The sequence below is a fragment of the Adiantum capillus-veneris genome, chromosome 4, assembly GCF_014529385.1.
Source record: "Adiantum capillus-veneris isolate H3 chromosome 4, ASM1452938v2, whole genome shotgun sequence".
Taxonomy (NCBI): domain Eukaryota; kingdom Viridiplantae; phylum Streptophyta; class Polypodiopsida; order Polypodiales; family Pteridaceae; genus Adiantum; species Adiantum capillus-veneris.
Genome location: NC_140934.1, coordinates 49,390,730 through 49,418,390, shown reverse-complemented (window position 1 = coordinate 49,418,390; position 27,661 = coordinate 49,390,730). Strand labels below are relative to the sequence as shown.

General features: G+C 48.3%; 1 protein-coding gene across 4 annotated transcripts in view; it reads right to left on the bottom strand.

Annotated features, from left to right (window-relative positions):
* Positions 1–27,661, bottom strand: part of LOC147459129 (DEAD-box ATP-dependent RNA helicase 26-like) — a 48,814-nt gene that overhangs the window by 4,837 nt on the left and 16,316 nt on the right. For all 4 annotated transcript variants that reach the window (XM_086510458.1, XM_086510457.1, XM_086510459.1 and 1 more), the window contains exons 3-8: positions 27,160–27,215; positions 26,779–27,000; positions 26,494–26,700; positions 26,331–26,417; positions 26,156–26,251; positions 25,859–26,077 (exon numbers count right to left, since the gene is read on the bottom strand). In XM_086510458.1, coding sequence (XP_086366584.1) covers positions 25,859–26,077; positions 26,156–26,251; positions 26,331–26,417; positions 26,494–26,700; positions 26,779–27,000; positions 27,160–27,215 — 887 coding nt within the window. The remainder of the gene's footprint in view (positions 1–25,858; positions 26,078–26,155; positions 26,252–26,330; positions 26,418–26,493; positions 26,701–26,778; positions 27,001–27,159; positions 27,216–27,661) is intronic.

The window sequence follows — 27,661 nt, the reverse complement described above, 5'->3', positions numbered from 1 at the left end:
TCCGCCGCACCTGACATTGGTATCGGAGCTCTATGTGCGTTTCACCCAACATTGGTATCAGATCTGTGTGTGCATTGCACTTGACAAAACAAGTTTAATTTGTAATGGACTTGGACACTCCAAGCCGAAGATCTACAGCAACACACGTGAAGAAACTGCAAACAACTAAACTAAACTTGAATACACACACACACACACACACACACACACACACACAGAAGAGGAGAATCCACACGAAGTGGCAAAGTTCCACTTCCAAATGCACTGCCCCCAAAGACTGACACCCCTTTTGGTATTCCTTTTTTTTTTTTCAAAACACAGATCCTTCTATTAGTTAAAAATCGCCCATTGGGCTACAATACCCCCGAAGGAAAAGATACATGAGGGGAGACTCTCCCAGCTGAAAAAATATGTACAAATGTAGGCTAGATTAGGAGATAGGGGGTGGGAAGAACCACACTAGTGGGCGGTAATGCCATCGAGGGGTCCCATGCTCAATAGTGAAGAAGAGGCCCGAACTCCATAGTCGTAGGAAAGCTTGTCAATGCTCCCTCATGCGATCCGATCCACCCTGAAGCTGGTCAAACTGGCCTCGTAGGGTGTGTATGAGCTCTAGCCAAATGTCTCAAGTGGAAATGCTCTGGCCTCAAATGCGAAAGCAGCAAGCCATATGAACCACAGTGTCAGGCTGCTGATTAGGGCCCATCGGTTGTCGGCCTCTTGTCTCCAGGGGAGGAGTCCTGGAAGGAGTTTTTGCTTCAATGGCTTAGAGCTCGAGTGCCTTAGGCAGGAGGCCCCTGGAGACCTTCCATCAGATGGATCTTCACAGAGATGCGCAAAGTTGGTCTAAGCAGGAGACTGGAGGATCGTTTTTCTGTGAGCCTGCTTCGCTCCTGGGAGCAGCTACGGAGAGGCCTGGAGCAATTCCAGCTCACTTGCACAGAGGAACGCTTGAGACAGCCCCTTGTTTGGAACCCCATGGTCAGCACTCAGAGAGTGCCGCTTGGTACGTAGTAGGCCCATGTTTCTTGGGGTCCCATGGCAGAGGGTCCAACACGCACTTTAGGTGACTGGCTGCAGTTCTCAGGTTTGTCAAAGGAGTTATAGAGCATCCAGCTGCCGGGCATAAGAGGGGTGCAAAGCATATGTCAGGACATCACATAGGCAGTACCAGCTGAGTGGCTCACACCTCTAGAGACAGCAGCTCCCAGATGGATGGGGGCCTTCACGGGACTCGAGGTCCTCATCGTAGTTCGAGCTTGCTCAGAGATTGTACCCTCCATATTCTTCGAGATACTGTGCGAGGGCCGATTACTCAAAGTCTCAATAGAGGCTCCACAGGTTGCAGAGTGTTGTTTTCAAAGGATTCGAGTATTGGGCATCTGCGGGAGGACTTGTGTCATAGATCCTGACCCAGCAGCTCTTGAGACGGGCCATTGGAGGCTTTGGGCTTGGGAGAGTTGTCCAATGACACGAGTGCAGTGCGATCCTGGAGAGTGGTTTTGGAGGGACCTTTCTCTTCAGCCGACCATCCAAGGGTCTCTTTCTTTCAGTACATTGTTCGACTGGGACGTCACATACTGGCAGCACGGATAGAGCTGTTGCAGCACCTCATTGGCAAGAGGAGGGTCTCATAGTTGAGTTCTTATCTAACTTTTGGGCGAGGTTGTGGGACGCCAGAAGGCCGCAACGAGTCACTTTGTCCCAGTGGCTAGTTGTACATAGAGCTACAGCACTGGGGAGTTGGCTAGTACATAGTGGCCTTTTGGCAACATGCGCAGCTTGTGACCATCCTTTGGAGAGTCAGCGTCACTGTTTGTGGGACTGCCCTATGGCACAGCATGTTTGGCTTTGGGTCCTTCAGCTGATGCCAGCTCTTTCCATAGCACGACAGTACACTTGGGGGACAGCTGCTTGGTCCACTCTTACGGGCCCTGTACTACAGTTTAAGCTATCCTCCACTAGCAGGATGATAGTGATACAGGGGGGTTGACCTACACTCCAACCTGCTACAAAGCTTACTCCACAATAAAGAGAGGTGTGTTGGGAGCTCGTCTGTGGCCTGACACTCTGGTTCATCTGGCAGGCCCGCTGCTTCCGCATCGTCGACGCTCGCCTTGTGCCACCAGCGGAGATTGTTCGAGATTTTTGGCCGGAGTTGATCCATACTCTCAGGGGACTTTTGAGAGACTTCAGGGCAACTCCGATCGCATGCAGGAGCGTAGAGAGGCGTTCCTTCGACTTTGGCGCCCTAGGCCTCTCTTCACCATGGTCCGGGGTGAGCTCAGATGGCACTACCATCCACTTGTGTGGCTTTTCCCTCCTCCCATCTCCTGATTTAGCCCTCATTGTACATATGCTGTTTTTTCATTTCGAGAGTCTCCCCTTATGACTGTTGTAGCCCTCTCTAGTAGAGGTGGTTGTAGCCCTAAGGGCAATTTTATTAACTAATAGAAGGATCTTTTTCTCGGAAAAAAAAAAACTTTCTATCTTGGAACTCACGAACACATGAGTTCATGCTCTTACTAGCAATATGTCAATGATACTTGACCGGCTTATGGAAAAGCGTATGCTACAACCATAACTTGCTACTTTAGTGGTCAAACCACATAGCGTACTTGATGATCAATGACCATCAGAAACCACTTCTCAGTAGAGAAATACAAAGTGACCGACCACATCTCACATAGAGATTCTTGTGTCGGAATATCATGGCACGCAAAAAGGCGCTCGAGAGGTATCTAAAACCGGCCCATAGGGCGGTAGACGTAGGCTTTCACCCAAAACTTTACTTCAAACTTTAAAACACACAGAAACTTTGCAGATAAAACCTGTAACGGGAATTGACACTTCAAACACACACGGCTCAGAAGCTAGAGCGCTCCAAGCAGACGCCGACACCTTGTAGGCCCCAAAGACTGGGCAATTGGTTCTCATTCTTTGCCGGAGCTTCACCATCCTTGGCACCACGAGTTATCCATTGCTGTCCACTACAGTCTATTGACCTTCCGGCTACCAGATTTTTTTGCCCATGCTCAGCACACTTCTCTTATTCTCCCAGCCGGTGTTCCTTCCACCTTGGCTACTTCTCCCTTGCTGCCCGGCACCGTCTGATTGACTACTACTCTTCAGATTTGGGACTGATTCTATGATTTTCAGCCGGCTTATGGTGCATCTCCCTATCCTCTTGCCACCTCTCCCAACATCCGGCATTCGGATTGCGAAATCTCTGTTTTCAGCAGAGGTTTCCAGCCCCTTTTCTGTGTTTTTCCGGCATGGACAGCACTTTATCTTGGCCTCGTCAGTAACCCTTCGGATTCCTTTCCTGATTCACAAGTCTTTACCCCCTACCCGCACCGGTGTGGCGCTTACACAGCGTGTTTTCAGATCGCATTTCAACTTTGCTCATCCTTCTTCTCCTCTGACAGTGAGACGACGACTCGGACGGATCTCCCTCGACATTGCAGGTCTTCCCTCCCCGTGGCTCTCCCTTGGGAAGATGCAGGGGTTGGTGTTTATACACGTTCTTGAGTATCTCGCTACAGAGGTCGGTTTATGTTTCTTTGCTCTCTTTTGTTCTTTGTCGGTTCTTATGTGGACGTGGCTTGTGTTTTCCACTCCTACTTCTACCTCAGTAACCATCCCTCCCTCTCCCTCAACTGTTGTTTCTCTATTTGGGATTGCCCTATCCACCTCCTTCATTGGTTCTCTGTATGATAGACCCATGCCTCTAGGCACGTCAAACACTTCTCTTGGACATGTTCTACTAGATGTGAGTATCCTTTGGCATCTGGATGCCTGCATGGTCTCTTCCGGCAACTGCTTCATGGTGGCTCTTTTGCCTTGCCTCTACTTGGTAGAGCTTCTTCCTTGCTTCTGCTTGGTCCTGTGGCTCCTCCACTTGCAGTTTGGATGTACCTATGCACTACCTACACGGTGAAGACCTCATGGATGTTCCTTGCTTTGCTGATCTACTCCGAGGCTATGACTTCTACATCACCGGTCATTCTTCCCCTTGCATCCTCTCAGTTGTCCTTTACCTCACCACACTCCATTACTTTCCCAGGGGGGAGTTCTCCTATGTCGCGTGTCTGCACAACTTGCACTTGCAAACTCTCTTGGATATTTTGTCCAGACCCCGGTGGTGGATGTGCTCCCACAGGTTGACTTTCCCCAGGATCTCTTCTGGCTCTCTTTTGTCGGATATTGTGTGTGTACCATTGAACGACAGATCATATTGAAGCTTATATATACCTCCAAGACGACTCTTCTCCAAGACGACTCTTCTCCCAGAAGATTGCACACATTGCGGTCTCTACATGGATGGATTTCTTATCCTATCATCTTGTCTACTATGGTGGACGATGCCTTCCCTATTGAGCCTCTTCTTCTTGCTCTTCCTCCTCTTCTGCTCGAGCTTCTTTGACTTGGATATGCTACCGGTTTCCCACCTCGGCAGTTTTCCTCTCCTCGTGGTCAAAGTGTTCCTCTTCGGTGGGAGTGCCCATGTCTTGTCCCATGCTGCTACACTGGGTTTTCTCCATCTCAGTGGTGATCATCACTGATGGGCTATTGCACACTCATCTTAGGTCACTTCCTTTGTCACATGACACATCCCAACCCTATGTGTCCGTGGACAAGCTACACCACAGTAGGGTTCAGTCAATTCAGTCAAGTCTAGATTAGAAGTGATCTGGCACTTTTGTGAGTCTATTCGTAGACCGTGCATGCCCAATCACTTAGCATAGATGCATATCCTCCGGTTGCACACAGCATGATCATCGGAATTCCCATCAGAATCCATTAGCATCAGTTACTGCTTCATATATAGTATAGATGTTTTGTAAGGCTTTTTTTGAGTGAACCAATGAGTGACACATGGAGGGGTGCTTTGGCTAAAAATTTAAAGCTGCATGATATATATCAAAAACAAGTGAAAGGGTCACGATGGCTTTCTAAAACAATAAGAAAATGATAAAATCATTAGGTTGAGTTTAACTAGAAGGTAAAGCATTATTCAGGAATATCTCTTTTATTAAGGGACTGAGTTTCCTCCCTACAAAGAAGCAAACTAAAAATAGTAGTCGAATTTTTTAATTTGCAAGATTTTTGAACTGAGTTGTCACATATTTCACCATTTTTTCTTCCCTTTACCATGGTTTGCTCTTTTTTTTTTTTTTGTGTGTGTGTGTGTGTGTGTGTGTGTGTGTGTGTGTGTGTGTAAAATAAATAAATATATATATGTGTGTATGCATGTATATGTATAGAATTCACTAGAATTATGCAAGATGAAGCTTCACTTTAGCATTCTAAAAGAATAGAATGTAAATGAAGTCAAGCCGTGTAAGGATGTGAAATGAAAGGTGAAATACAAAGATTCATTTAATATTTTAAAATGAAAATAACGTTTAAGGTAAGTCTCCATCATGGCACTGAAAACAATGAAAATATGCATAACCCAAGGGGAATTTTCCAGTGCATTTAGCCTAATTTCCTATTTTTGGTTATTTTCACTTATTATTTTTAAGTGACTTTCCAACAAAAGTAGGTAGGGCAATTTTGCTAAGTTAATATATAAGCAAACCCAAGTTAGCACTTTCTGGCAGAAGAGGAAGCAGGAGCTTCCCGCTCAACAGGCAACTTCTCAGCAGTACCCCCCCCCTCAGCATCAGATCCATCGCCACCATCTCCCCTCATCTGGCGTTTTCTCCCACAACATTCAGCCATCGCCATCAGGACCCATCTCGTGGCGTTTTCCCACACAGTGTCCAGCATCGCCATCAAAGGGCATTGCCTGGCGTTTTTCCCACAACACATTTCAGCAGCGTTTTTCATTGCAAAAACGCCAGCCTAGACCTCAGCTTTTCCAGCGTTTTCAGCCCCAACACTAACGCTAGGATACCTGCAATTTCAGCACTGACAAAACGCAGGAATTCAGCCTTAGACACAGAAGCAGATCAGCCCCCAGTCGGTTGCAGATGTTCCCCCAGCCATAAAAACGCAGCCAAAACAGTCATTTTCAGCCACCGAAACAGTCCCGAAATTCAGTGATTAGAAGATCTCAGATTTCAGCCATCAAGTCGTCGTCGTCATCTCCGTCGTCGTCATCGGCATAGTCCCATTGCATCAGTCCATTGCATATGCATTGTACATCTTTGTGCAATCAAAGTAGACCACTCTCGCCGACGAGAGTGGGGCCTTCGGAGGAGGGTTTTACAACCCCTCGGGTGTCGTATCTCTTCTCTCTCCTTCTCTCAGTCTCATTCACTTGCACGCACAATATCCACTCACTTTGTTCGTGATCATAGCACTCTCCATAAGACGGAAAGCTCTCTCTTTTCCTAAGAACTAAAAGGAACCTTGAGCAATAAAGATCACTAATCTTGAGAAAATACAACATTCATTCCGCTGCACCTTACATCCTTATATATATACTCTTCAGCGACTTCTTCCGTAGCTGCCACCTCATCAGCTTCCTTGTGTGACTTGCTCAGATTTGCCTTACCTTTGGTCATCATCACATTGGTGTTGTACGGATTGTCGTGTTGTTTGGATGGCGTCATCATCATCCTCTTCTACGGGATTCACATCTTCTCCAGATTTTCCAGGCGTGTTGCATTTCTTTCTCGACAACTTCTCCGCATCTGTTGTTGAGGGGACTGTTAGATTTTTGTCATCACCCGATGCTTCACACCTTGTCTACAGGCTCCTCACTTCCACGTGCACTGGCCCTTGGTTGTGGGTTGGCCACCCGCACACCTGCTGCACACGGATCTCAGGCACATTCAGGGTTGTTTCAGCACATTGCCCACTTAGACCTGTTTTGGTCACTTCACATTCCCCCATTTATATTGGAGGGTCATTTATTAGGTAGGGTGATTTATTAGGCATTTGCCCGACCTGCCCCTATTCTCCTATATATAGGAGCAGGGGCACCCTCTTTCCATTGTCTCATCATTGTACATGTTCGCCATTTGGAGTATATTGGCTTGCCAGCCTTTCACCATCTCTCTCTCTCTCTCTCTCTCTCTCTCTCTCTCTCTCTCTCTCTCTCTCTCTCTCTCATGGTTCACTCCCATGTATGCCGTCTTTTTTTACTATTGAGGATGTATGCCGTGGGCTTGAAAAGTTGGCCACTCGCAAAGCGGGAGATCTTCAAGGTATCAAGCCGGAGATGATCAAATGGACGGGAGATTTTACCCATGAGTGGATGTGTGATATGTTCAACCTTGCACTTCAACATGGTATGCCTTATGATTGGAGTACTAATTGGGTTAAGCCTTTGCATAAAGGAGGGGATGTAAAGAATGTAAGCAACTACCGGACTATAATGATTGGGTCTCTTATGGCAAAGTTGTTTGGGTGCATAATGGAGATGAAATTGAGTGATTGGGCTGAAGAGAATGACAAGCGTGCAAAGGGACAAGCGGGTTTTCGTCGATGCCATAGCACCATTGATCATCTTGTCACTCTTCGTGTTCTCATGGAGGAAAGTCGGTTGAAAGGCAAGCGATTGTATTGTTGTTTTGTGGACTTTAAGAAAGCCTTTGATATGATTCCACGTAACAATTTGTGGAGAAGGATGGAAGAACTCCAAGTGCCAAGTGAGTTTATGCTTGCGGTTTCTCGAATCTATGAGAAGGTGATTTGTCAATTGCGCATGGGAAGAGAAATTTCAGAAATTTTTGTAAGCACTATTGGGGTTAAACAAGGATGTCCATTGTCACCAACTCTCTTTGGTCTATGCATCGATCAATTGGAACAAATGGTACTTGACTTTATGCAAGAAGAAGGCATTGAAGAGGTCACTATTTGCAATGCGGTAATCATGCTATTGTTGTATGCGGATGATGTAGTGCTTCTAGCACACACTTTAGAAGATGCACAAAAGCTTATGGTTGTCCTTGAGAACTTTTGCTTGCATAGTGGGCTGATTGTAAATGAATCCAAAACAAAGGTTATGCTTGTGAAAACCAACCATAAGGAGAAGCCACGCATTGTGTACAACAACGAGACACTTGAAGTTGTTGAGAGCTTTAAGTACCTTGGCCTTGAGGTTCCATCCAATCACAAGTGGCATGAATGTGCTATGCGTCGTTTGGAAGCGGGAAAGAGAGCATATTATGCATTTGAGAACATGTGTAATGCGGGAAACATAAAGTGTTGGGTTCTCAAGAAGTATCTTTTTGATGCATTGGTGACACCGGTTCTTCTTTATGGAGTTGAAGTGTGGGGCGGGAGCATCTCAAAGTCTACTTGGAAAGAGTTTGAGAATGTCCAAAAGCGTTTTCTTACAAACTTTCTCCAAGTTAAGACACAAACACCATATATGCTCCTACTTCTTGAGTCGGGATCTCTTCCAATTGAGGTTATGGGCATGGAAAGGGTTGTGGAGTACATGATAAAGATGCGTCAAAACCCCTCACATCGACTTCCTACAATTGCATGGGAAGCAAGCAAAAAAGTTCAAAAGACGCATAAAAGCAAGATCTTGAGCACGGGATGGATGCAAGACATAAAGAAGTGGTTTGGGAGATGGGATGCATTACACTTGCTACATGATGCTTCAATTGACTCTCAAGTGAATGAAGCTTTTCTACAACGCCAATGTATTACGGCTTGGGAGAAATCCGGTGGGTCACGCTTCATACATTACACCACCTATATTGCCCCCAACTACAAAACCATGTTCTTCGGTGAGAGAGGAAACCGTACTCACACTTACATGCTTGAGCCTATTCCCTTGTCCGCGATACGCACTATCGCAACAATTCGGCTTAGCTCCCATTTCCTTCGATGCGAGATAGGGCGTTGGGGCAATGGAGAAGAGTCAAATCGATTGTGCACATTATGCTCACTGCAAGTTCGAGAGTCTGAGTACCACACACTACTAGAGTGCTCAGCTTTTGATCACATCCGAACTTGCTTCTCTCACATTTTCAGCCATAACTTAGACCTACACACTTTCCTCTCCCAGCCAAAGTGTGAGCTCTCCATTGCGACTCTCATCACTACAATTTTGGAGCATCGAGTCACTCATCAGCCATACACATACTACATCACATGTAACTTTGGTCCCATAGGTCATATTTGACCTCCGAGGACGATAATAAAATCTATCTCTCTCTCTCTCTCTCTCTCTCTCTCTCTCTCTCTCTCTCTCTCTCTCTCTCTCTCTCTCTCTCTCTCTCTCTCTCTCTCTCTCTCTCTCTCTCTCTCTCTCTCTCTCTCTCCGGTGCGCACTCTGACAATCCGCACAGCGGTCCCCTCGCATCCCCGGACCTCCTGGGGGTATTAGGGACCGTTTAGGGCCGAAACCTAAACCTGCAAAAATACACAGCAGGCTATACTTTCCTGTTTTGGGCTCCGTTTCGCAAGCCGAATGCATCCGTAGCAAGCCCTCGTACTCCCGCACCCGTTGGGCTACTTGCCCTTTGAATCGAACGAGATTTCTCGCGTGAAATCTCTCCGAATTCACGTGTACCTGCGGCAGATTAGCAATTAGCAATTAGCTAATCCAGTACCTGGACAAGAGGCTCTTGCCTTGGCATACACGCATAAACCCACATAATTGTAGATACAGAGAAATAGCCCTCGAGCGGGGCATCACGATTCTGTGTTCAAAACGGGGAGAGAGGTGCGCGAGAGCAAAATTATCGCGCTACATAGTGCAAGGGAGAAGGCAAGCTTTCCGTTAAAGCTTCAACACTTGCACCAACTACTCACATACTCACTGTAAGTCACTATGAGAAAGAAAGGCAGACCTCAAGTGGATTTTGCACCAATTTTCAGCTGAGGTGGCAGAGTTTGACCCTATGGAGACTCTGGTGCTGCCAAGTGTCCACTATGCCTCTTTGAGTAAATTTTCTTAGTACCCACCGACTTATCGATGTAGCGAGGGGGCCTAAATGACTTTGAACTGAGCCTAGACACCCTTTTACTACTCAGATTCCAGTGTCGACTGGTCGAGTGGCCCGATCATCTCGTGGCAACCTGCCCTTCCCAACTGTGGGTGAAACTCTCGGCCATCGACCGTTTCACACTGGCCACGCAATGTCCAACCATTTGTGACTTCAAAAAGAGGGTCCCAAAAATTATATAAAAATCATCGAAAAGAAACCGACAACTAAGGTTAGCAATTGCCACGTCCTCGTGACAGTAATTAGCAGTTGCCACGTCCTCATGACAAGTATCTCAAATGCCAATCCACTTCTTGAAAAGGAAGTTGACTCATCTCATTCTGGTTATCAAAAAAAATTTCGACTAGTAGTCGACTCACCTTGACAACAAGGTCTACATCTTCATGCATTATCCATGTACCCAAAAATTGTACATAATACTCATGCTATGTTAGAGCATTGGTAAACTTGGAAGATTTCCTTCCCTTCTTAAGATTCTCATAGCGAACACGCTCAACTAGATGATTCAAATCTGGAATTTCTCGAGCACAGGCCGTAGCCATCTCTTGCTCCTTCCCTCATAAAGAGAGTGTTCATTCACTTGGTGAGAAAAGCACTACCATATCTTCCCTCACCAGGTAGGGGGTGTGGGCTCATAGGAACCTCACGCTTAGTGAAAACTTTCTCAGCTTGAAATCTCAAAATGGTTCTTTGGTAATGTCCTATTCGTAGCAGCAGTTATCTTTTGAAGAAGTACCGGTGGATACTAAATCAATCATTGATTGACCTTCCGTGGTTGGTCAAATCAATTCATCACATAAACAATGTTTCAACTAGACGAAAAGCTGAGTGTGCTCGAAAGGAGAAACTGAGAGACTAGCTCGCTGCTGCTCCCCCGCGCTCCCCCCCCCCCCCCCCCCCCCCCCCCCCCCCCCCCCCCCCCCCCCCCGCGGCCTGCTCCTGCTCCCCCGCGCCATAGCCCTCGCGCTGCCCCTGCTCCGCGCTGCCCTCTGCCTACGCGCTGTCTGCCCACGAGCGCTGCTGCGCCTGCACCCAGCCAGCGCGCAACGCAGCCTGAGTGCAGCCCCGCCCGCTGCTCCCATCTTGTTCGCTGCCCGCTGCCCTCGCCTCTCCAGCCCCCTTATCCTCACGCACCCTCCCTTTGCGCATTTTCGCCCCCCCCCCCCCCCCCCCCGGTTCCGAAGGCCTCGCTTGAACTACCTGGCAGTGGATTCTCAGATGGACTCTTCTCGCCGAGCTCTCAAGCGTTAGCCTTCTCGTCCGCCTTTCTCCTTCAGAGCAGCAGACACTAATGGAGGCTCATGCTCCGCCCCAGAGGGACTCCTCCGAAGCCCCCTCGCCACCGACTCCGCTAAGCCCACCATTCGACTTGCTCTTTCACCCACAGAGCAAGCGAGCCTAGCCGCAAAGGTAGAGCGTTTGCAGGCGACCTCGGTCATCTGCAAGATTCTCGGCACCCGACCCAGCAGAGGAGAGCTGCGTGACCTTCTCCAGGATCGCCTTCTCGCAGAGGTGGGCAAGATCTTGGACGTTCAGATACTCGGACGAGGCTACTATCAGATCGAGTTTGAGGCCTCCGAGATGGCGTCCAAGGTCATCGTCATGAGTCCTTTGACCATCCGAGCAGCTCGAGCCCACTTTCGACAGTGGAGACATGGTTTTGACCCTGCTTCAGATGTTTTGGTAGAGGAGGCAGACATCCCCATTTCCGTCTGCTTCCCGGGTTTGCGGAGGGAGTACCTACCTCTTTTGTCCAGGATCGGCTCAGCCATTGGGACGGTCTTAGAGACACCTCGCACAGCAACCTCAGTAGCTGCCAAGGCGGCTGGCATTCCCTCAGTTCACGTTTTGGTCAGAGACACTTACACGCTCCCGAAGGTTATTCTTTTGCCTCGGGTGAGTGGGGGTTGGTTTAGACAGATTGTTGAGTATTCGGGCCTCCCGAATTAGTGCTTCATTTGTCGACAGATGGGCCATCTAGCGAAGGCCTATCCACGGAGGAGGCCTCGACCTACACCACAGCCTCAGCCCCAGCCTGCAAGGGCTGGCCAACATCCACAGACAGACACAGCGCACACATGCAGAGCCACCCTCTGAGCCTGGGGCACCAACGGAGGAGGGATGGCAGCAGGCCCGTGGTAGACGACGACAGGGGCCACAGCGTCAGCCTGGCACTCAGAGTGGTCCTCAGGCGCCTACTCAGCAGCAGTGGGTTCCCACGGGGAACCGTTTTGGTCCTCTTGAGCAGGAGGAGGTCCTTGCTCCAGCCCCCACCCCAGCTTCACCCTCGAGCCCCGCTCCCCCCAGAGTTCCCCCCCTCTTCCTCATCCTCCCCCCCACCTCCTGCTCCCGCCGCCTCTTCCCCCCGCCCCTCTGCCTATGTCCCCCCCTCCCGCCCCTCCTCTCCACCGCTTCCCCCAGCTCCTTCTTCCCCCCCTCCTGCTCCAGTTCCACATTCGACCCAGGGGGCAGGGCCTTCTCCGGCGGCTAGGAGATCTCTTGGCAGCGCCTTTGCCACGAGTCGCCTAGCGAGAGAGGGTCAGCCTTTCTTACGACCCCCTCTGCAGGTACAGACATCTTCCCTTGCAGCTATCCCTCGAGGTCTGACGAGCATTGACATCCGGCGCCGATGGGACTTCTTCGACTACGGCTTCACTCGTTTTCTCGGTGACCCCTCAGTAGACCATGAGGTAGCCTGCTTCAGGGTCCATGTTCTGTTCCTTGCCGCTAGGGGGACAGAGGCCTTGGACTCAGCAGTTGGTTTCTCTTTCCCCCTTTGCGGCAAGGCCCAGACAGAGTGGACTCTCGACTCAGTGTTGGGATGGTTGCACACACAGGTCCTAGAGCTCTCTCACCACATGGGAAAACTAGGAGTTACAGACATGCTTAGACGTTGTGGCCATTGGCCAAGTTTGCGGTGACACCTCCAGACTCAGTAGGATGTAGGCACATTGTGGTTTACTTCTTTGCTGATACACAATGCTTGCCATGCTATGTATACATTCATGAGGACTCCTGGACAGAGGAGGTTGCTTTATGTACGGCTCGCTCTGCTTGGGCTTGGGCCAGGCACTCGTTGCAGTCACGCCTATCTAGAGGACGCTCGGATGCGGATTACTCCCCATCCAAGCCAGCCTCGAAGATAGCCCGTCTAGTTGCTGCGGCAGCATCTGTTCTCTCTCGCTCCCCATAAGGATCGTCTCATGGAACGTGCAGGGACTAGGTGGGCCCCAGTTTCAGCGTCAGCGAGGCCAACTGCGTCAGGGAGCTTCAGCGTTGCCTTGTGGGAGGAGAGATTGATCTCCTTATGCTTCAGAAGCACCATCTGTGTGAGAGCCGCATTAGACGTTGTGGTCAGCTCTTGCGTGGACGATATGATACTTTTTGGTCAACTGCTTTTGGACCTGGAGGCATCCAGGGTGGGGTATGTATGACTATTGCAGACTCATTGCAGCAGGGCATTGTGGGCAGAGGGAGCACGATGCTTCGCATCCTAGAGAGGGTCTTGTTGGACTCAGCACTCAGAGAGAGGGTAGAGTCTCTCTGGACAGAGGGCATGGACAGGCAGGATTCTCCTGCTTACAGAGTGGCCTCAGGCCTAGCTCAGATTAGCCATTTTTTTCTCTAGGAGTCTCTAGCTCGCCGGGCTGCAGCGAGAGAGACGGAGCAACGTCTCAGACGGGGCATTGCTTCGTTACAGAGGATGCAGGAGCAGCATCTTGACAGTCCTTGGTTGGAGGAGCAGTTACAGCAGGCTCGACAGGAGCTTGCTAGCACAGAGAGAGGTGACATGAGTTTGTTTTCCACCGACAGGCATCTCAGTGGACCCAGGTGGGCGACAGAGTGACTGATGCTTTCTTTGAGGCAGTGGGACCTCAGCACTCGCATGCCAAGGTAAGTCAGTTGAGGAGGCCCGACAGGTTAGTTACTTCTGAGCCCGAGGATATGTGTGCAGTTGCTACTAACTTTTACCATGAGTTACTGTCTGCAGAGCCCCAGTCAGAGCGTCAGGATGCATGCAAGAAGCAGGTTTGGGCACAGATGCCTTGTCTTGTGACTGAGGAGATGCGTCAGAGGTTAGAACTGCCACTTCAGCTTGAAGAGCTGCACACGGCTCTTAGGGCCCTCCCCCGTGGTAGCTGTCCAGGTGAGGATGGGTTGACTCCCAGTTTTTTCTTGGAGTACTGGGACCTGCTTGGCCCAGATCTCTGTAGTGCTTTTCAGTACATTTTGCACACAGGAGTGATGCCTGACAGCATGAGTGAGGGCCTGATCTACCTCATTCCCAAGGAGGGTGGCTCCTTGGATGAGATTCGACAGTTGCGTCCCATCACCATCCTCAACTCAGCCTACAAAATTCTTGCCAAGGCTCTGAGTTTGAGGATTCATCCACTTCTAGAGAGCCTTATACATGGGACCCAGACAGGTTTTGTCAAGGAACGCAGTATCCTTGACAACATCTTTACTTTTTGGGAGGCTTCTGCCATGGCCCGGCTCCGTGGTGAGGACCTCGTGATTCTTCTTCTCGATTTTGAGAAGGCATACGACAGAATTGACTGGGACTTTCTAGAGGGCACTCTACGTAGGATGGGCTTCTCAGATGCTTGGATCAGAGGGGTGTCAGCCTTGTACAGACAAGCTCATAGTTAGGTACTTTTGGCAAGAGGTAGAGGTGATCGCTTCATGCTTACTCGTTCGGTCAGACAGGGCTGTCCTCTTGCCCCCTTCCTCTTTCTGTTCTATGCGGAGGCGATGAGCAGGTTTTTGGTGCCGTAGCAGGTTGGTCTACGGGGCTTAGCACTCCCTATTCGGGGAGATGAGCTACTCGACACTGAGTTTGCCGACGACTTAGCCTTGTACTTAGATGGCCAGGAGGCCAACCTTAACAGATGTGAGAAGGCTCTGGAGACCTTCTGTTGTGCATCGGGCGCACTGATCAACTCGAGAAAGACAGTGGCTTTCTCGGTTGGTAGTGCTCCTGTGCCAGATTGGATGCCAGGAGAGGGTTTCAAGTGGATTCCCCCAGGGACAACAGTTCGTTACTTGGGCTCTCAGGTTGGTTTGGACTTGTCTCTCGAGCAGCAGATTGCTCCCCTTCTCCTGTCTATCAGGAGAAAGTTGTTACATTGGAGCTCAGCACGACTTTCTTTGGCTGGCAGAGTAGTAGTTGCCAACCAGGTGTTGTTGGCGACTATGTGGTACATCACTTCCTGCTGGATCTTCTCGAGTTCTTGTATCAGCCAGGTAGAGAGGCTGATCAGAAACTTCCTTTGGTCAAGACATGACACTCAGATAGCCCGAGCCAAGGTGGCTTGGCAGGTCATCACTCTTCCTTGTTCATAGGGAGGGCTTGGGATCATTGATCCAGCACAGCAGAGCAGAGCCCTTCTTGGGAAGTTCATCCTCAGAGGACTTCTTCCAAGTAAGGAGCCCTGGAAGGAGTTCTTGCTTGCGGCTTCGTGCTAGGGTGCCTCAGTCAAGAGGCCCTTGGCAACCTTCGACCAAATGGATCTTTACAGAGATGTGCAGAGTTGGTTTGAGCACGAGACTGGAGGACCGCTTCGCTGTGAGTTTGCTTCGATCTTGGGAGCTCTTACGACGTGGCCTGGAACAGAGACAGCCTACGTGCACGGAGGAGCGCCTACGGCAGCCCCTCGTCTGGAACCCCATGGTTAGCACTCAGAGAGGCCACTTGGTTGGTAGTCGGCCTCATGTTTCCTGGGGTCCCATGGCAGCAGGTCCAGCGCGTTCTCTAGGTGACTTGCTAGAGTACACAGGTTTGTCAGAGGAGGTGCAGGGGCTCCAGCTACAGGGAATGAGAGGGGTGCAGAGCATGTGTCAGGACAACTCAGAGTCGGTTCCAGCTGAGTGGCTCACGCCTCTCGAGCCAGTAGCGCCCCGGTGGATGGGAGCCTTCACACGACTGGAGGTTCTCATCTCAGTCAGGGCCTGCTCAGAGACTATCCCAGCCCTATTCTTCGAGCTTCAGGGTGTGGGACGCCTACAGCGAGTTGCAGTAGAGGCCCCGCAGGTAGCAGAGTGTTGTTTTCAGAGGATCCGAGTAGTGGGCATCTGTGGGAGGACTTGTGTCATAGACCCTGACCCAGCAGCTCTTGAGATTGGACACTGGAGGCTGTGGGCTTGGGAGTCCACTGGCATGAGTACAGTGGGATCCTGGTGAGTGGCTATGGAGGGACCCCTTCTCTTTTGCAGACCACCCAGTAGTCCCGTTCTTTCAGTACATTGTTCGACTGGGACGTCATATACTAGCAGCACAGAGAGAGGCCCGCCCCGCTGCAGCACCTCATTGACAGGAGGAGGGTCTCACAGTTGAGTTCTTGGCAGCCTTTTGGGAGAGGTTGTGGGACTCCAGACAGCCGAGGCGAGTCACCTTGTTTCAGTGGCCTGACACTCTGGTTCATCTGGCGGGCCCGCTGCTTCCACATCTTTGAGGCTCGCCTTGTGCCACCAGCAGAGAGTGTTCGTGATTTTTCGCTAGAGCTGATCCATACTCTCAGAGGACAGCTTGAGGGACTACAGGGCAGCTCCGACCGCATGCGGGAGCGCCGCGAGGCTTTCCTTCGACTCTGGCGTCCTGGGCCTTTTTACACCATAGTCCAGGGTGTACTCCGATGGCATTACCGACCACCCTGTGTGGCTCTTCCCTCCCCCCATTTCTTGATTTAGCTCCATTGTACATATACTGGTTTTTTCATTGGGAGAGTCTCCCACCATGGTTGTTGTAGCCATCTCTTGAAGAGGTGGTTGTAGCCCTATGGGCAGTTTCAGTAACTAATAGAAGGATCTTTTTCTTGGAAAAAAAAAAAATGTTTCAATTCGACTCTACTCTCATAAACACTCGAGAGTGACCGGTCCTGGTTAGACATGTGTATACCTCGTGCGAAAGAAAAAAAAACACTTTATGATTGCCTCAAAGATGTAACTTTGATCAAAGACCCGCCCTCTCACTTAATGTTCGAGGATCTTCTGTTCAAAATCTCAGGAGTTAGATTGAATTCCCTTACTCCAAAACTTTCTCCGGATAGCAACGTATCCTTCAAAGAGAGGTAACAAAAATTTGATGGTTTTGTGTCCAATAGTTCCCATCCCACTATAGGAATTAGATTCTCTATACACTGAAGTGTACACTTTCAACTTGCATGGCTGACTCCACCATCCGCTTCAAAGTATCTTGCAAATGCATCTACGAAGTTCGGGTGAAACTTCTTCACGTTTTCTTCCTCAAAAGGTTTACCTTTGAAAGAGTGAGCCAATACCTGTTCACATAATCCGTGACTCGCTCGTGCTCCGTTTGGGTCAAACCAATCCCAATCTTCTATGATGCCTTCCTCAAAGTGTAGAGGAAAAAATTTGTCGAAAAATTGAGCCTTGAATTGAATCCAGTTCTTGGTTTGAATTCCTTGCAGAGCTTTGGTATACCACCAAGGACTCGCAATTCCCTTGTGATGTTTGGTCACATGCATCATCTTCGACACTTCAAAGAAATTGCCGTTTGCAAAGGCAATTTCAAACTGTCGAATGAAAGCGGTCAAAAGTTTTCCCCAACTCTACGAGCATTTTGCTGCAAGACTTAGGGTTCCGCCAGCTTACTTCTCTCTTGGCTTGCAATGGCTTCTTCTTGTATCTTCATAGAGTCGTCCTCCTTTTACGGAGAAAAAGAGGAGACCATGCTCTGATACCACTGTAACCAACGAGAGTGCATCACAAAATAAAATATACTCAAAAAATAGAATTTATCTCTTAATATTGAAGCCAGAGGATATAGAGAGAAATAGAGAGAGCGAGAGAGATAGAGAATGAGAAGATCGACACGTACTAGGGACCAAAAGATGGGTTGGTCACCTCCCGTAACAGTATCTTTATTACTCAAGAGAAGTCTATACAAGCACTTGAACCCAATGTATGACCACGTTCGTTCTAGCATAAGACTCGATGGTTCTTGGAAGCCTCAACTTCCTATTCCTAGGGCAGAACCCTATTCCAAAGAACTTCCGTTCCTTACTCTGAATCCTCGAGAATCAAGGTTCTCGCCTCTCGATCTCACCTTCAAGACTCGGGGCATGGCACCCCTGCAACTCTTTTCCGACTCTGTTCCCAGAGTCCTCTTCTTGCAAAACAACTTTGCTTTCTTGGACGCGAAGTCCTTCCTTGGGAATCTCAACTTCCCGATCCCAACTCGAGACTCTACCACTCTTAGATCCATGGATCTACTCCCAAACTCAGGGTACGAAACCCTTGCTCTCAGAGCACTTTTCTCCTGCAGAGGCTTATGCCTTCCTCTGCTCCTACTCCCTCGCGAAGAAGGAGTACACCTGCAAACAAATACCATAGATCATAACATGAAAAACGTTACCTTCAAAGTCTCAACACTCGAAAAACCACCTTTCCCAAAAGAGATCTCTATGCAAAGAAGTCTCTCTTCCAATCCTACACACAGAAGAGGTGTGCTCTCAAATCAGCCCTGTCTACGACGTTTATGGGCTGAAAACAGAGAAAAACAGTAGCTTGTTGCGATGGAAACACTCTCTGTAGGCACTTCTTCACGATGGAACTCGCCTACATGGTCTAGGCGTCATCCGGTACACTCGAGGCAGCCATGGGCATCACCAGCTGCAGCATATTCACGGCTGAATCCACAACAGCCTCTCCTTGTGGCTAGCACTGGCCCTTTCTTCCATATTCCTCGCGGCAGAGTTCTGCTCCCTAGCGCTGGCACATCTGTTTCTCTGTGAGAGAGAGAGAGTTTTCTTTTATTGCTCCTGGCAGCCGGTAGAAATAGGGAGCAACCTTCCAGCAAGAATAGGGCAGGTGGGAGGGCGCCTCAGATAGGGAGAGGAGATATCGCTTTTTCTTGTGCCAAAAAGAGAGGAGAGTGGGGGCGCTACTACATTGCTGCTTTTTTTACCAGAGGATGCCCACTTACAAAGTGGGCGGCCCATCACACTATTGAAACGGTTTGAACCTGCTAGAAACTCAATAAAAGCTTGTGAGTTAAAAACGAATGCTTACATTGCACTTCCCAGGCATCCTTGGATGCAACCCCATGCATAGATGCAATGCAGACATAGACCTCTTTAGAAAAGCATTTGCTTTTTTGAAAAGAAACCCGCTTTCTTAGATAGCATCTGCTTTTCCTCAAAGTTTCCCCTAAACCCATCTTCACTCAAGTGCTTGCTCATCCTTGTGCACAATTCTAACACAGTTCGGAATTTCCTCCCGACTAAGGAATATTTCCTTTCTGATGCTCCTGTCACCCCCCATGTGACACATCAAGAATACCCATCACCTAGTCCTTTCCTACCGAACTTACGATACAATCTTCTTTGTGATGCTTTATGTCACCCATCCTATGACACATCACAGATGTCCGTTCCCAAATAGTCGAATACTTCTTCCCAATGCTCCCTATCACCCATCCAATGTGACGCATCAGAAGTACCTGTTCCCGGTGGCTTACAGATATTCTCATTCACAATGCTCCCGCTCCCATCAGTACTCTGAATGACACACTAGAAACATCTGTAGTTGGATGTCTCTAGTGAGAAAAACCCTCTCACTTAAAGCACATCCTATCCATCCTCCCAAGCTGCATTTGCTCTCGTCAATCTGGTCTTTATTGCTCTCCTCAAGAAGAACACTAGACCACTGAAGATCACTCCCAAATAAGTGTATGCGTCTATAATACTCTATATACTCAACCATCTGCTGACCATAAATGAAGGTCGGCGCAAATCGCCTAACCCACTGTGTTGTGGTGTTGAGCACCATAACTTTGGTCTTGCAAAGCTCATTGACAAGCCACTATCACTAGCAAACATGTGCAATGCATCCAAGTGTCGCTGCATCCCCTCAGGCAAATCTAAGATCAACACAATATCATCTCCATACAGTAGTAATGTAATCCATGTCGCTACTAGCTATGCTCCTCTATCGCCTCCGCTCTCAATGTAATCTAAAACCTCATCTACATACAAACCAAACAATGTAGGGGAGAGTGGGCATCCTTGTTTCACTCCAACAGTGGAGTGAACATGCTTTGATAACCCCTCGGGAGTACGAACATCCCCTGTATAAAGCCATGACTCCCCAGCTTTGTGGGTACTCCCATCTCCTATAGTCTTTGCATCAGTCGAGCTCTGAGAACCGTATCAAATGCTTTGCAAAAATCCACAAAGGTATAGTAAATCCTCCTACCATGCGATCTGGTTTCTAACAGCTCTGAGTTTCAATATTTGATAAGAGTAGAAAAACCCCTCCTGAAACGTGCCTGGCACCTGATGCTCAAATGCCTGCTCTCTTTGCCCATCTACTCAGATCCCGCTCAAGAATGGATGCATACAACCTAGCTAGTGTGTGCCCAATCATGATAGTACGGTAATTCCCCAATACCATCGGGTCTCCTGCCTTGAAGATAGGCACAATAGTAGACATGCTCCAAGTATCTGGAAAACCCTCATACATGGCTCAATTGAACATATCACTGCAAGTCTGCAAGAAACCCTCCAAGCATATCTCTAGCACGTATAAAGAGCTCCACCATCAATCCATCATGATCATATGCTCTGTTGGTCCTCATCTTGTCAATGGCTTTCTTTACCATCTCAACAGTAAAGAAAGTGCATGTTTGTGAGCATGGCTCCAGAGGGTCGGGTAGAGACTGCTGCTCTGGAACTGTGTAAAGAGATGCTACACATGCACCCCAAATCTCCATGGATGTGACAGCCGGTGGGGGGGAATGCTCATGAAAAATCTCCATGCCTCGCCCGAGTCCTGGCTCATGAATAGCTTGTACAACTCCTCCTCTAACTGGGCAACATAAGTCCTCTTCTTCCGGGGGGGGGAGAGAGAGAGCGAGAGAGCGAGAGCGAGCCAAATAACATAGTATAAGGAGAGCTTTCACCTTGTCCATCTGATAAAGATGTATGGGTTAGGAGGTCTAAGAGGTGTAAAACTAAGAATTGTCTTAGTTTTGCTTTGGTTTGTATATTTGTATTTATTCAGAGATTACTCCTTTTATGTGATCAACACTCTTGTATATTTTAACTTTGGGTCTCTGCCCTCAAGATATTTAATTGATAGAAAACACCTTTTTGTAAAGAGAGAGAGAGAGAGAGAGAGAGAGAGAGAGAGAGAGAGAGAGATGAAATGAAATGATATATTAACGTCTACAAAAGGCCAAAATGACCTATGAGACCAAACTGATTACAATGGTGAGTCTAGTACCAAGTCTGGGTACAAACAAAGAAAACTACAAACTAGAAACTGAGATAGGAGTGCTACCGACTCCTATGGGTGGCTGGTAAGCTGAGCAATGGTATAATGCCACAAAGGTACAAAATGGGGATAAGTGTCACCATGATACAATATAGCAGTAGCATGAAGTCTATCCTGATCGACACTCTGGGTGTCGTGCTAGAATCCTGTGGATCCTCTGCCGCAATCTTCGTCTGTGCTGCGTGGCTCCCCTCGTCAATCATGGTCGTCTCGATCTCCCCAACTCTATAGCTCGGTCAATGAGAGTACCACTAGTGTGTGTATGGGTGGGAACCAAGCTCTACGGTGGTGGTGGCCCCTCTGCCTTTGTGGTACTCTGACTGAAGAAATCTGAGATGCGTCTTTGGGACTCTCTCTGTCTATGCCCTCTCAATAGAGTCTCTCTGTCTCTATATCTCAAGTAGAAATAATCCGAGACATCTCTGATCCTGATATCTCATGACTCTATCTAACGAGTCAAAACCATCTGTGAATAAACAGTGAAAGTGTCCCCGTATCTCATAGTAGACTGTGCAGTGACATGTAGTGAAACTCTGTCTCTGGCTCTACATGGCATAACTGACATATCCTACTGTCTGCTGATATGCCTCTGAATCTACCTGTCTCAATCCCAAGCTGGTGTGAGGATGTGCGTATCTGGCCTATGGCACATCGTAACCCATGAGATAGATGTGTGTCCATGTAGCTACGCCGTGTGACAAATCCGTTTGTCGTGAGTTGGAGAAGATGCTCTCTATAGAAAGCCCTCTTCGTACCCAACTCCCGTGATGGCTCTATCCATGTCCTCCTACCATCAGCTAGATAAGATCCTGCCGAATGAGTCTAGTAATCTCCATCCGTGTAAGAGCCAAAGATGGTGCATCAAGAGGATACTGGAAAGGGGGCAGCCTGTCCATGCTGAAACCATGAGCTCATCTGTGCATACCAACATGATGTATCTCCCTGTAATGCCAGCTGTCTGGATGACTCAAGAGCAAGCCTAGCATATCTGTCCCTGGTGGTGTCCCCCATAAGCTGTGTACAAATGATATTGATCTGGTAAGTGCCTCAATCTCCATAGGTGGGGCAGCCAGCTCCGCTCGTATGATGTCATGTGGAACTGAGGCCTTGGCTCTAATCAGCCTAGAAATCATAGATACCAAGGGCCTCTCCATATTACTCCATCCAGCACTGTCAACAAATGGTCCCCAAACCTAAACCCCGTAGTGCATAGTTGAAGCGACCAAAGTGTCGAAGAGCCAGAGCTTTGTTCGAGGTTCCTGGAACTGAACCTGCGAACAAATCCTCTCTAAACCGCCTAGGGCTGCATAGGCACGAGTCAATCTAGTGTCTGCTGTCACTTTCAGTGTGAACCTCGGTCCACTAAAGACCACCCCAAGATATGTATACGCATCAGTGTACTCCATACTATCCTGACCATATGTGAATGTAGGTGTTGATCTCCTGACCCACTGTGGCGTGGTATTAAATACCATGACCTTGGTTTTACCAAGGGTGACAAACAATCCACTATCCCCTGCAAAACTATGTAATGCGTCCAAATGTCTCTACATACCCTCTGGTGAGTCTGATATCAACACGATATCGTCAACATACAATAAAAGAGGGATCCATGTCCCTGCAAGCTGAGCACCTCTATCTCCTCCTCTGTCAATATAATCAGAGACTTCATCAACATACATACCAAATAAAGTAGAGGACAATGGGCATCCCTGTTTCACTCCGATAGTGGAGTGAACTATGTCAGATATCCCCTCTAGGGTGCGTACATGACCCATCACTGAACTGTACAATGCCATAATCCCCGATATCAGCTTTGTGGGTACCCCCAATTCCATAAGTCGGCGCATCAATCTGGCCCTCGGTACTGTGTCAAAAGCTTTGCAGAAGTCCACAAAGCTGCAATATATCCGTCTACCATGTGCTCGACCCTCCTCAATGATAGCTCTGAGTGTAAAGACATGATCCAATGTGGAGAAACTCCTCCGGAAACCAGCTTGTCCAAGTGCCCGTATGCCCATAGTCTCGGCCCAACTGCTCAGCCTATGCTCAAGGATGGATGCATACAACCGTGCCAATGTGTGTCCTACCATGATAGTACGGTAATTCCCCGGCACTGTGGGGTCTCCTGTCTTGAAGATAGGTACAATAGTAGACAATCTCCAAGACACAGGAAAGCCCTCACACATGACACGGTTGAACAACCGTGCAAGCATCTCTGCCAACAAGTCCCTAGCATGTATAATGTGCTCTACTACCAAAACCTCATGATCCTGTGCCTGTCTGGTCTTCATCCTGTCAATGGCCTCCTTTACCATCTCAGTGGTAAAGAAGGTGCTCGTAGCCGGACATGGCTATGGTGGATCTGGTAGTGGTGGCTGTCCAGGTACAGTGTATAATGATGCTGCATAATGCCCCCATATCTCCGTAGAAGTAATCACTGGTGGGAGAAACTGCTCATGGAATAGACGCCAAGCCTCTCTTGAATCTCTACTAAGGAAGAGCTGATATAAATCCTGCTCCATCTGGACCAAAGAAAGCTCGCTTCTTCCGTCGTACTAGTCGTCGTGTAGCAATATGAGACTGTCTATAGGTGATCACTCCCAATGCAAGCTTTTGCTGGATCTGAGCTCTCCTCTGTCGACACTCCTCATCATACCAGTTGTTCTGAGGCATGTGCCCAGAACGACGTCTCTGACCAAGCTGAGTGTGTGGGTATGCCTCTGTCACTGCCCCATGTAATGTCACTGTCAGCATAGATGTGATCTCCTCCCCTGTGTATACTAGCCTTGTTGTGCATAAAAAGTCTACGTATCTCCTCTGCATAGACTGAGTCAGCTCTGGTGTAAAAGTATAGCGTGGATGTCTACCACCCCGTGAAGCCTGAGATATATTGTACTCAAAGGAAACTGATAATGTCAAAAGTGCATGATCTACTGCTATCCCAACAGGCCTTGGCCCCACTGTAAAATCCTGAATGTGAGAGATAAAGCTCGGATGTGTCAGAACATAGTCTACAGTACTGGCCCCATGTCTGTGTGGAAAACAAGTAAAACCTGTAGATGATGGGAAGGTCGGTAAGCCATTCAGTATGGCTAAACTGTGAGTAGTCGTCATCTTGCTGAGGTATCTTCCATGCTCTGTATGCTCTCTGTCATGTGAGCATCTCTCAAGCCCCATCTCCTCTGGCTCTAGCTCTCTGAGCATCTCCTCTGCGGTGTCATAGAAAACCGTCTGTGAACTGCCTGTACGGGCATTGAAATCCCCCAATAGTATGATGTCTCCATCCCTGGAGAACTCCCAAATGTCATCATCAAGTACAGAGTAAGAAGACTGTCCTCTAGGTGAAGCATATACTGAAGCGCTGGGAGGAAAATAGCAGATGGCGATGTACAAGAAACGTCCAGTCTATTGTATGAGGACGTTGCTTGCTACTACTGCTCGCCCCCCTCCCCCTCTGCGCCATCGCTCCCCCCCCCCCCCCCCCCCCCCCCCCTCTGCTGCCTCCCGTCCCCTGCCTGCCCCTCGCATTGCCGCCCTGCCTGCCCGCCCGCTCACGCGCGCCAGCCACTCCAGCCCGCCCCTCCTGCCCCCGCTTGCAGCCTCGCCTCGCGCTGCCTCCCCGCAGCGCCCCCCTTCTCACGCCTCCTTCCCCCCCCCCCCCCCCCCCCCTCTGCCCTTTTTTCCTCACTTTGCTGCCGTTTTTCTTCCCCCCCCCCCTGCTGCCCTTTTTTCCTCACTTTGCTGCCGTTTTTCTTCCCCCCCCCCCTGCTGCCCTTTTTTCCTCACTTTGCTGCCGTTTTTCTTCCCCCACCCCCCCGGTCTTCGTCAATCCTGAAGGACCTGCACTTGGCTCTGCATCTCTGTTACTTCAAGCAGTGCTCGGCGGGCTCAGTTGCAGAGCGCCTTCACCGACCGCTTCTTCGCCACAGCAGTAGACACAGATGGAGGCTCCAGCTCCGCCACAGAGGGACTCATCCGAAGCCCCCTCGCGCAACCCCGCTGAGCCCACCATTCGACTTGCTCTTTCGTCGACGTGTAGAGCGCGTACCCTTCTTCGTTGTTCCTCTTCAAGTGTCTTGTTGATTATGTCGGGTGTAGCCGGAATGTCCTTGCCCTTCCCCTTCTTGACAACTTCAATCCACTTTTCAGCCTCTTCCACCTTATTTTGCGTTTTGGAGAAAACCTCCACCCATGAGGTCTTCTTTTCTCCTTCCTCCTTTATCTCTTTGACTTGCGCTCGTATAATATTCAGCTCATCTATCATTGATGGCTGAATTTCTCCATCTTCAAGGCATCCTCTCTCTTTAGTTTCGGCAAGTTCCTTCCGAAGGGCTGAGATGTTACCTTTTAGAGCTTGAATTTCAGCCCGGAACTCTTTGCGCTCTAGTTCCCTCGCCTTTTCCTCCCTCTTTTTCCATTCAAGAAGTGAGCTCTTCTCTTTCTTCCACTCTTCCATGTGAACTTTGCACTCTTTCAACTCTCTTTCAATGGCCTCACTTGGCATATTTGTAAGTGTATTAACAACAATTGCATGAGTGAGAGAGAAAGAGAGAGAGAAGAAGAAGAGAATTTTAACATCGTAAGAAACTATCCCAAGAGACCTTAAAGATCTATCCGACGAGGACATAAACTTTACAAACCTGGACAACTAAAGTGACATTTGGATAATCAAGTCCACGAGAAGAAACATCTGATGTAAACATAATCATTGCCCCTTCTGAATCTCGAAAGTCCTTGGACGTATGAAAGCGTGACATTTGGCCCTTCTTTGAATGAATCTCACAACAGTTAAAACCAAGATCCTTGAAGAGTTGATGCATGAAGGCAGTAATTCTTGCTGTAATACAGAATACAAGAACCTGTAGGAAAGAGGGGCACAGATTAGATATGAAGAATACAAGTTAGACAAAGGCCAATTTAATGGAAAAAACAGAAACCTTATAATTTGAGTTAAGCGTTATGTGTTCCTTGAAAACCTCATGCAATACTGGGAGATGCTTTTCAACTGGCGCCACTATGCATTTTTGCTTCACCTGATTTCAGTAGGTTTTGTAAATAACAGCTCTAGAGAAAATGGGGATAGCCAGACAACATATATACACAAATTGACACCTGTTCATGAATAGTACTGCCACTGAGCTCCACCATATCAATGAATTTATGACCATCTTTCAAGGCTATCTTGGAAATGCTTTGTATCTGTGTAGAAGTTATTTATATATTAAACAAACCTCATCAAAAGTGAAAAATACACTTTCAGAACAAAGATGATTACCTCTTTTGGAATCGTGGCTGAGAACAGCAAAGTTTGACGAATTGTAGGTAAGTATCGCAAAATTCCTTCCACAGTCTTTCGAAAGCCCACATCTAGCACATGGTCAGCTTCATCGAGGACAAACATTTTGAGCTTCCCCAATCTTTCTTTGAAACCTTCCGTCTTCTCTAGATGATCAAGGAGACGTCCTGGCGTAGCAACAACAATCTGAACAGCAGAGGCATCACTGGATACCGTAACCCTAGATAACCTTAAATAGAATTGCAGAGTACCAAGGGTTTATACCGGACAAGAGCTGCATTGAAGCTTTTCTCTTTCCTTTGATATTCGGAAGCCTCCAGTTAACACTTTGACATTGAAATCTGTGTGATACTTCAATAATGTTTGAGCTTGGGTGAAGATTTGAAGAGCAAGCTCTCGTGAAGGACATAGGACTAGAGAAAAAATATCAGTTCCAGCCCTTTGACTGCTTGGGCAAGCCTCCAAAAGCACCTCTATGGCTGGGAGCTGAGAAAATATAAATATAGCAGTACATTATACTACTAAGTGAGTCACGAAGAGTATGCAAGTTCAGATAGTGAGCAACCGATGCACCTTAAAGCTCAACAGGATTGAAAGAGAAAAAGTTTCAACACTTACAATTACAAGATAACGAAACTGCCTTACCAAATATGCAAGTGTTTTCCCACTGCCTGCCTTTGCCTTAACCACGACATCGTTTCCTGAAGAGATTAGGCAAATTTTTGTTAGAAGTCAAATCACTAAATTCACTCACAGTCCGTTCGCTGGACTGAAACCTTAGTCACAAATAGAGAGCCAACTCCACGAAAGAATACATAACTAATCTCAGCAAGATCGGATAATAATCAAGTTCTAAAAACCAAACATGATAACTGAGGAAACATTTGAAAAACATCAGGTGAAAATACCAGTATTACAGTAAGCACATGCGCGTAGACCCGTACATTTATAAAGACCTTAGGTTGCTTAGTGAGGGCCATGTAGAGAATGCAGCGAAGTCTAGCAGACAGCTTTTATTATCAGATCTATGCTCCCCAAATGAGCCACACTTCAATTCCTGCTATGCAATCTGCTCCTGCTCTTGCTCTCCTGTCTCTGGTCATAGGACACACTACGGCAGGTACACCTGGCTTTAACATGCCCTGCC